Source organism: Synchiropus splendidus, chromosome 7, assembly GCF_027744825.2.
Source record: "Synchiropus splendidus isolate RoL2022-P1 chromosome 7, RoL_Sspl_1.0, whole genome shotgun sequence".
Taxonomy (NCBI): Eukaryota; Metazoa; Chordata; class Actinopteri; order Syngnathiformes; family Callionymidae; genus Synchiropus; species Synchiropus splendidus.
The window spans coordinates 27393610-27403092 of NC_071340.1; the positions used below are offsets into that span (position 1 = coordinate 27393610).

At 51.1% G+C, this 9483-nt stretch overlaps 2 protein-coding genes across 4 annotated transcripts; one reads left to right on the top strand and one right to left on the bottom strand.

Annotated features, from left to right (window-relative positions):
• Positions 1-260: 260 nt before the first annotated feature.
• Positions 261-7490, bottom strand: rad17 (RAD17 checkpoint clamp loader component). Of its 3 annotated transcripts, none has more exons than XM_053871590.1 (17): positions 6771-7482; positions 6531-6615; positions 6240-6437; positions 6059-6133; positions 5466-5601; positions 5257-5390; positions 4926-4978; positions 4716-4841; positions 4179-4248; positions 4004-4115; positions 3750-3929; positions 2559-2647; positions 2322-2468; positions 1812-1940; positions 1620-1740; positions 1467-1524; positions 268-874 (listed from the first exon to the last, which is right to left on the bottom strand). In XM_053871590.1, the coding sequence occupies exons 2-17, from the start codon at positions 6570-6572 to the stop codon at positions 697-699; spliced, it is 1848 nt and encodes a 615-aa protein (XP_053727565.1). In that variant the 5' UTR covers positions 6573-6615; positions 6771-7482; the 3' UTR covers positions 268-696. The 3 variants fall into 3 exon arrangements, with proteins under 3 accessions (XP_053727563.1, XP_053727565.1, XP_053727564.1); XM_053871589.1 differs by having other exon boundaries at positions 271-874; positions 4004-4118; positions 6771-7476; XM_053871588.1 differs by having other exon boundaries at positions 261-874; positions 5257-5601; positions 6771-7490.
• Positions 7178-9274, top strand: ak6 (adenylate kinase 6). The gene is made up of 6 exons (XM_053871591.1): positions 7178-7284; positions 7359-7420; positions 7622-7714; positions 7784-7842; positions 8537-8682; positions 8749-9274. The coding sequence occupies exons 2-6, from the start codon at positions 7384-7386 to the stop codon at positions 8936-8938; spliced, it is 525 nt and encodes a 174-aa protein (XP_053727566.1). The 5' UTR covers positions 7178-7284; positions 7359-7383; the 3' UTR covers positions 8939-9274.
• Positions 9275-9483: the final 209 nt, after the last annotated feature.

Genomic DNA, 9483 nt, shown 5'->3' on the forward strand with positions numbered 1-9483 from the left:
TCATCTTTCTTTGATAAAATCACCTTTTCCCCAGTACGATGAGCACCACTTTGTCCCATGTTTCTTTAGTCTTGAATATGTATATTTTTGAGGTTCAGTGTATGATTTGCCTCATGACCCAGGTATCGTTTATCACACCTGTCAGTTGTTCCAAGTATTAAAAGCTTTGCGTGGACCCGCTGGTTGCCTCCCGTCACAAGTGCATTTACCCGCACTCGTCAGCGTGAGATCAGTGTGTGATCAGCGTCTGCGTCAGCAGCACCAGAGGGTAACTGCAGTGTCAATATTGTCTGAGAGGGTGTGGGCCTGAGGAACGCTGCAGCAATGAGCTCAAGAATACACACCATTGTTTTTATTCACAGCAAGAATTAGACTCTCTAAACAATTTCACTTGTCGCTCCAGGACGAGTCATCAGAGAGGTGAACATGGAACAAAATAAATACACAGGTGAGTGAGGCCTAGGGGGCGCTGGTGTCCAGGTTCCTGTACTATGAAGCAGCAGTTCAAAGGCAGCTCCAACACTTGTACTTCGGATAAGAGTGACTCGCTACTGGTCCGGCCCCGTCAGCTGACCCCAGGAAACCTGGGAGACTGGGTCCATCTCCACGAGGATCAGCACTTTGGCCTCAAGCTTCAATAGTTCAGCGTGACTGAACAGACTCCTACATGAGCTCAGACAGAGACAGAGAGGAGGCTCAGTCGCTGAGGTACTCTTCGATCCTCAGGTCGTCCTCCTCCAGGAGAGCCTGGTTCATGGTGGGCTGAGGCTGACTGGCAGGCAGACTCTCCTCATCCACCCCGTGGTCCTCCTCCTCCTCGCTGTCCATCATCAGCTGACCCGGCTCTTTGTCGGTCAAGGCCTCCAGTTTTAACCTGCAGACAGTGGAAGAGAACACGAGGTCCACATGAGAGGGAGACGGTGACTTCAGAGAGACGCGGCGGCGGCAGCAGGAGCAGCTTTGGTTTCAAAACACCACACACTAAGGACAGCAAGCTGAAGTTAGACGTCATCCAGTCCATAAACAAGAAAAAATGTCAACTTCAGGTAGTCATTTGAACCAGTTTGGAGTTTTGGTCTTGAAGGAACACAGAACAAAACACTCCTCTCAGGTGGACTGACGGAGAAACGACTTGGCTTTTCTTTGAGTGTGTAGTGTTTCAACTACAGCAACTGCCTGTCGTCCCGTGCACGCGCCAGCAGCACCACCTGCTGGTGGCACAAGGCCTGGGCCGTCACCCAGCTCTGTGTTCAGCAACAGGCGGAACAAAATAATGGAACCAACTGAAGGACGGAGCGGGCAGCCAAAGGTCAGAGGTCATTCACTTTGATGAGTGAAGCAAGAAGCAGATGTTCCTTTGATGGAAGATGATTCATTGTTCAGGAGTCCGGCGGATGTAACAAAGCACAGATGACCTTTGACCTCCGCTCGTCAGGATCTGTCTTGTTGAATTGAGGGGCGCCTACCTGCCCGGGAACCTCCTGAGTGACATGTGACCCACATCCTGGATGAAAGCGATCTGAGCTGGAAGACAAGTTTGGTGCAGGTGTGAGACAAGCGTGGCGGCTCTCTGGCGCGCGCGCACACGTGCGTGCGTGTGAGAGAGAGAGAGCAGTCACCTTGATTCCTCATGGGGTTGGTGAGCTTGGCCAGGTACGGCACCAGCTGAGTCTGCAGGGCCGCCGGCGCCAGGCAGAAGCTCCTGAAGAGACTCTGAGCCGCCACGCTGTTCTCCTTGTGCTGACAAGACAGAAGCAGCCGATGAGCGAGCGCACAGCTGGAGCCCCAGGCCTGGCCTGAGCCCAGCTCACCTTCCTGTTCACCAGTAACCAGTGGGGCTTGTGCAGCGGTCGGAAGCCAATGGCAACTTGCTGAGTGTTGGAGTGCAGGAGCCCCCTGGTGGCCACCGAAGAACCATACTCCGTCATGACGCTGCGGTTCTGTGAACACAGCGGGTGATGCAGAAGGAGGACAGTCGCGCCACCACGTGGTGCTTGCTTCAGGACAAACATGTACAACATGGAGCAGTGCTGTGATGCATCTGTACACATGGCACACAGTGAACACTTCCCAGCTCCAGATTTGCCTGTTAGACTGTTGTGCCCCCCTTAATAGGCTCAGGCGATCGGGACCCCAGAGGGAATTTGGCCTTTTGACACTTGAGCTCATCAAATAGAGAGCGCCAGTCAAACCCGGTTTGTCCAGCAGCATCCCGCAGGTGAGTGACCCGTGGGTGTTGGGCACGAGATGCCAGGCTCCTCCCTCAGTTTCTGACCTTGGTTCATCACATCACACAGTGTGTCTTGAGCAAGTCTTCTCACCAGCCAGTCAGCCATCAGCAGGTCGGCCTCAGACAGGTACTCGCTGGCTCGCTCCACATCCTCCACGTCAGAGAAGAAGTCCAGGTAGTTCTGGTGCAGGTAGAGGTTGAAGAACTCTCCAGACATGTGCGAGAGCTCCACGACAGACTGCAGCAGCAAGCACACACACAAACACACCAGCGTCACCAGAGGACCACACTCACGCACGTGCGCGCGCACGCTCGCCTCAGTCAGTACCTCGGGGTCGAGCAGCAGGGCTCCTCTGTGGTGCTGAGGCAGGTGAGGCGGGGGCACACTCTGACCCGGTGCCTCCTCAGGACTCCCCCCTGGAGGAGAGAGACGGTGAGAACTAACCAGCAACACGCCCACATGTGCCCGTGACGCTCGCCCAGCTCAGGACCTTCCTCCGAGCTGACCATCGTCTGAGAGACCTTCACACATGGTGTGGCAGGTTTGTCCGTCTTTGCTCGTCAGGATCACCTTCTTGTAGGAAAAAAGTATTGCCAATGATTCATCATCAAGGACTTGTCCCACCCCAGTAACTCTACTGTCAGGCAGATGAGAGCCATCTCAGTAGTAACCACAAAACCAGAGAAAACACATTTTTCATGTCTTACTGATCATATTGATCATCGTGCAATAAAGAAATCACTATGTGCAATAACAAATGATTCACGTTTACATCCGGATCAGTGCCACTTTCTGTGATTACGCTCTTTTACTGTGTATATATTATTTATTAGTTCCTATTTGTTGCTGTCTGCTTGGCTTGATAGATAGATTCTTTTTTACATTGTTTGCACCCAGGGAGTAGCGCTCAAATCTCGTTGTCCACTGTACAAGGACAATAAAGGCAGAAACAAGCATGAGGAGAACTACATGGACTCAGCACGTGAAGCTGCATGACCTCACAGCAACAGCAACATGACTTTTTCAAAAGTCTGTTACAAGCTGCGATGCCAGTTGCAGGTCAAGTTGCAACATGGCGGCATCTAAGACGAGCCAATCTGTGAAGACGGTGCCTGCTGTAGTTCCTAGGTTACACAGGCAGATGGCGGGCTCCTGCAACTTCAGTCTGGGCAACACTTGGAGGGCGAGTTTATGTCAACGATTTGGAGGAAAGAACATTTGAAAACAATCTCAGAAAACACACACAGAGACTCAGAGTCGACCAATGTGACGGTGCGCCATCATGGTCTCGTCGTGGTCACGTGAGTCCAATAAAGTGACTGTCCCTAACGTCCATCATCATGGTGGTCGTCGTTGCTTGAGAGAGAAGGCAGAATGTCACTGGTGAATCAGACAAACACCTGTCAAAGTGACTATATCAATGACCATGGCCCGCGGGCCAGGCGTGGAGACCGAGTCCACAGCGACACATGGGCAGTGAAGGCCCACACAAGCGTGACACAAGACAGAGCCACTCACGTTTACAGTGCAGGATCTTCCCCAGAGCTCGGAAGAGGAAGAGACAAGCGTCTTTCCCTCCAATGGCCTGCTCTTCCAGCCTCTCCTTGGTCGGCTTGGTCCTCTTCTTCCCCCGGCCCGGTCGGCTCACTGAGCTCAAACCTCTGTCCTTCTGCCGCGGCCCCTTCTCTGATCTGGAGTCTGGGCAGACGAGAGCGGCTTCAGGGGCCAGCAACAGGACCTGCGCTGGAGCGTGGCCACAGGGCGAGCCCTACCAGGGAGGCTGCAGAACTGCAGGTTGTTGATGGCATTGCGGATGTCGCCGGAACTTCCTGAACACACACTCTCCAGAACGGTGGGGTCCAGAGCGTTCATCTTCCCGGGGCCCTTCTGGAACAGCAGACTTCAGACCAACTCAGGAACACCAACAAGTTGAAGCTGGTCACTCACCCTTCCACTCTCCAGCGTGTAGATCCGAGTCAGAACTTTGATCATGGCGGTCGGAGCCACAGGATTGAAGCTGAGGCAGAGAAGAATTGGGTTGCTAAACATCAGTAGATACATGCTGAAGATGCACTTGACCAATCAGACCGTTTCATCTGTTCAAACAATAAGGGAAAGGCTTATTTGTTGAAATGAATCTAATAGAAATAAAAACACTTTAGTCAAAAGCCTCTATAACGTGACTCAGTGAAGGCGTAACTTTTACCTGCCTGTGCAGATTTTTTTTGCCTAAACCTTTTCAATTTTGTTTTTCTAATACAATGATTTCAGTCCATTCACAGCCACATATGCATCGATTTCTATTCAGAGAGCAGGGGGACTGGACGCAGCCAGGTGTGAAACACATGTGAAACCTACAGAAGAATCACAACTCAATGGATTGGAAACACAAAAGTAAAACCGGGAAAGTCACGAGCTCAGACTTCAGACAACACAAGGTACTTGGTCGCATGTGTTTCTGGGGTCGTTGCCCGTCTCAGTGACCTGATGGTGCTGATGTCCAACTCATCCAGGACCTCTTTAGGGAACAGAAGTCGGGAGCTGCTGTCGCCACTCAGGCTGTCCGACACCACGAAGACCAGAGGACAGCGGCTGCTCTTCCTGAAGCTCCTTGCAGAGACAGACCACACGCCGTCATGGGATGGGATGGGATGGGATACCTTTACAGAGCACCTTCCCTGGACCGGGCCTCACCTCAGAACATCATGCAGACTGCCAGGCTGCTTGTAGAACACGTTTGGGAAATCCTGAAAAAAGGAACGGACAAAGAAAGTCTGGCGTGAAGAGTGGTTCACTTTGGTCACACTGGCTGCAGAAACACACACACAGTTCTGCGCCAGGTCCTTCCTGCAGACTAGTCTCACTTGGGAGTAGAAGAAAAAAGAACTCAACCACATACATTTCTATATCGTGTCATTTCAGCAGTACATCGTGGATACTATTTAATATACAACTTGATATACATTCTCATGTACGATCAGCTGTTCACTTTCCATGGTCCTAAAGAATGAACTCTGTGCCTGACCTCCACTAGAATGAGCTTGGCTTGCTGGGTGCCCACGTCCCCCAGCATCTTCAGACAGCTGTACTTGTTGGCCCGCAGGAGGAAGTCTTTAAACTGGCTCTGCTGGGAGGCACTGAAGCCCTCCACCCTCCACTCTGGCACAAATAAACCACTGACTGTGAGAAACCTGTTCAAGTTCAAAAGACGACACCCGCATTGAGACTCTTCACCTTGGCTGCTGTGGTTGGACTCCAAGCTGGTGGCGTTGCTCCACTCTTGTAGTCTGAGGCCCATTTCCTGACACAGAACCTTGATGGACGCAGTTTTCCCACAGCCCGACGGTCCGGTCAGTAGCAGTATTCCTCCCTAAAAGGTAAGCAAACGGACCAACCCGATCACTCGGAGTGAATCAACCGCATATGAGAAAACACATTCTAAATCAGGAGTGCAGGGCGTCTTATTTCTTTGACACATGACGGATTCGCTAAACCACCTTGCTTCTCACCTCTCATGACCTACTCTCCAATAAGTATAAACATGCTGCTCAAAGTGGATTAACTGTTGATTTCCATTAGGTTAGATTATTGGAGTGTCAAGGAAGGATGGAGTCAGTGGAGGAAAGGTAGGGCTGCTGGAAACAGGCCTATTACTATGCTTTGTTTCCACGGCTAGTTTCCGAGTTTAGCTGTCGTTCTTTAAAGGAGGCATGGTTGCCTTTCGGCTCAGCGCTCTTTTACACCCAACAATGTGGTAGGTTGAACTCATAATTCTATCATACTAAATGTGACTTTTTTTGCAAGATGGAGGGGAAATCTACTCAAACCTTTGGTTTGCTTGTATGGCCACTTAGCCAATTCTCCACCTCTTCAATCTTCTTCTTGTGGACAGCCAGCTCTGCCTGCAAACAACAGAAGCGTGGATGGTGAACCGAAACAGGCCAAGACCAAGTGACATCAGTGTGAGTTCATGACAATAGGAAGCGCATGTTTTGGGAAGGGGCTGACCTTAGTAGAGGGATGGTGTCTGTCCACCCAGGACTCCCCCTGGTCACTCTGTGTGCATCCATCCTGCTGGATAACGGAGCTGATGATATCTCCTTTCCTTTTCCGAGGCTTCTTGACTTCCGCCGTTCGCCTGGCTGCCGGTGGACACAAGCTCTCCCCCGAGAAGTCACTGAATGACGGATCCACCCAGCGACCTGCCTGCTCCGGCATAGTTTGACCGTCACGAGCTTTGTTCCCCTCATGTCAACACAACACCGCTTGTGTGCGACCAATCATTGGTCAGATACTCACGCTGCTCGTGGCTGCTCCACCTGCCGGTAGATGGTTGTTCATCTCCAGCTGCGGTGGTTCACATCGAGGACAAGACACTCACAAACTGGAGGCGAATAAAAACTGCTTCAGCATAGTCTTATGTGCAGCTTTGCAAAAACACATGTACAACATGACAAGCATAACAGAGACGTGTTGAATCATCCGGAGACTCGCCTGACAACAAGCAACAAGAAAGTGCGAAAAACTCCAGGCACTTACCAAGTTGGCGCGTTTAAAGTTACTTCCTCAGCATTTTCCGCTTCATACTCGCGTAAAAGTATCATTCTGGAACCCTTTTCTGCGTGGAAAAAGCCACAGTTACGGCAGCATCCTACACCGAAAACACCGTTTCCATTTAAACTGTGTGCGCACCGACGGTCGTAAATCGGAGCCGAGTGACGTAAAACTGCCGTAAATCAAAGCGCCTGATCCTAAAGCTGAACACTTTTATGACTTTGCTTGTGTACATTACGGTAGTGGCGCACGTGAATGATGCGTATGTCAAGTGTTCAACTATGCTAAATCGTAGTTGACGTCTCGCCTTTAAAGCTGTTTGGCTTGTGTGGGTCGACCGCCAGAGAACTACAAGTTGCCTACAGACGCAGATGAGCCGGCGCGCAAATATTACGGCACTTCCGACTTGAAGCGGAAGTCGCTCTTCCATCACCGAGGTGGTACACGAGTGCAGCGCGAGTCTGGTGAGGCGTGTGATCGAGCGTGTCTACTGTGACTGGTAGGTCGAACGGAACCTCGGCGATACGTTGCTAGAGACAAAGCACGTGGTGTCGCGACTGTGGTGTGTTTCAGCGGTTGTCACCAGCGGGACGTCTCCATGAAGATGAAGAAGCTGCCTAACATCCTGCTCACAGGTGGAACCCTTTCCTTCCCTGGTGCTTTGGTTTAGTGTGGGACACCGATCTCGGTCCGCTTCGACGAGAAATCTAGTGGATCAGTACAGTTTTTTTTTTACTGTGACAAAAATCCATATCTTTTTTCTGTTTTTCTGTTTAAAAAAACTCAAGTGAGCAACTTGAAGATCGTTGTTGCTCAACAACAATCTTGTGCTGCAGGAACCCCGGGTGTGGGAAAGACGACTCTGGGGAAGGAGCTGGCTGAGCGCACGGCTCTGACTTACGTGAACATAGGTGACCTGGCCAAAGAAGGTAGGGTGACAGAGTCTGTCCTTGCTTCTCTCTGGAGCTCAGCGCCACTGAAGTGGTGCTCTTCCACAGGACAGCTGTATGATGGCTTTGACGAGGAGTACCAGTGCCCCATCCTGGATGAGGACAGGGTGAGTCTCAGCGGCGGACTGCACAGTTGATGAGCAGTGGGATGTCAGGGAGTCAGAATCAATCAGTGGGATGTTCTGAAGTGACTGTGATGTTTCATGAATGGCCTGTGCCAGAGAGGAATGAAAAAGGTTCTGTAGCGAGTGGAGCAAACTATTGTGGAGAACAAAAGAGAGACATCCTAGAGGAGCATCTTGATCTCCATGATGTCACACATCTTTGGGTCCAGACGTGCCATTTCCACGCTCGACTCCAGAAGTTCCAAATCACTGAAACTAAATAAACAAGCCGTCGTGACGGATTAAGGCCGAAGTTTCTTTTTGGATGTTTGTCGTGTGTTTGCTCTCTGACTCCTCACACAAGTTTGGTCTGGGAATATGAAGAAGGTTGAGAAGCGGTTGTGTCTTGTGGAAGCACATTCAGCGACGCATGTGCCTGTGCATTAAAAGGTTATGGTGGTTAGTCGAGTTCCTCTGATCGGATCTGAAATAAAGATCAACGTTGCTGTCATGGTCCTTGATGCTCAGACGTTCCTGAACTAACCGCGCACCTCTCTGGAACCGTTACATCGTATGTGTATCTATTCTGAGAACAGATACTTCTGAGGTGCAGTTTTTCAACCCCAGGTGGACGGAGCTTTTGGATGGATCTCTTCTGGGTGACTGCTCCTGACAGAGTTGTTTGCTGAGCCTGCAGGTTGTGGACGAGTTGGAGGACAAAATGGCGGAGGGTGGCGTGATTGTGGACTACCATGGATGTGACCTGTTCCCTGAGCGCTGGTTCCACATCGTCTTCGTCCTCAGCACAGAAAACGGGCAGCTGTACTCTCGGTTGGAGAGCAGGTGAGGATCATGGCCTCCTGAGAAGCGGATCCCAGGAGGACTGAAGGCTCAGCCTTGTTTTCACAGGGGCTACAGTGGGAAGAAGCTGCAGGACAACGTGCAGTGTGAGATCTTCCAGACCATTTATGAGGAAGCCATGGAGGCGTACAGAGAGGAGATCGTGCATCAGCTGCCGAGCAACACACCGGAGGATCTGGAGCGGAACCTGGAGCAGATCGCCCAGTGGACAGAGCAGTGGGTGAAGGACAACAACTAGAAAGTGTTGGCACAGAGCTTCCTTTCCTCTGCAGTTAGTTTCCTCAGCACCTTTCCTGACGTCAGCCGCCGTGTGACGCTTGCAACTTTGAGGAGCTGTGGCCAAAGTTCCACAGAAGAAGGGGTCGTTTCAAATAGATGCTGAGTGAGTCACGCCCAGAACCAAGTCAGCCGACCCTCAGCCTGGATCTTGACACCAGGGGACTGTTTTCATCATGAACATTCTGTCACATGACCTTCTTCCTTGAGAAACGTGCATCACAGCGCAGCCATGTATGACCACAGTGTCTCTTGACATGTTTGTATCCAACATGAATAAACGAGAGAAAACAAAGAATACGGCGATCCTCTTGGTCCCGCCCCTTCTTAGTCACCGTCGTCCGACAAGTCTTAAGTCCAGAAGAATATTGGCAGTTCTAGTGGAGTTGTCACCTTCAAGTGCACGGCTGAAGTGGCTTTGCCACAACCGTCATGGTAAAGAGACCTGCAGCCATCCAAACACGACCATGGGAGACGACCTGTGGATCAACCTGCACCACGCTGGTT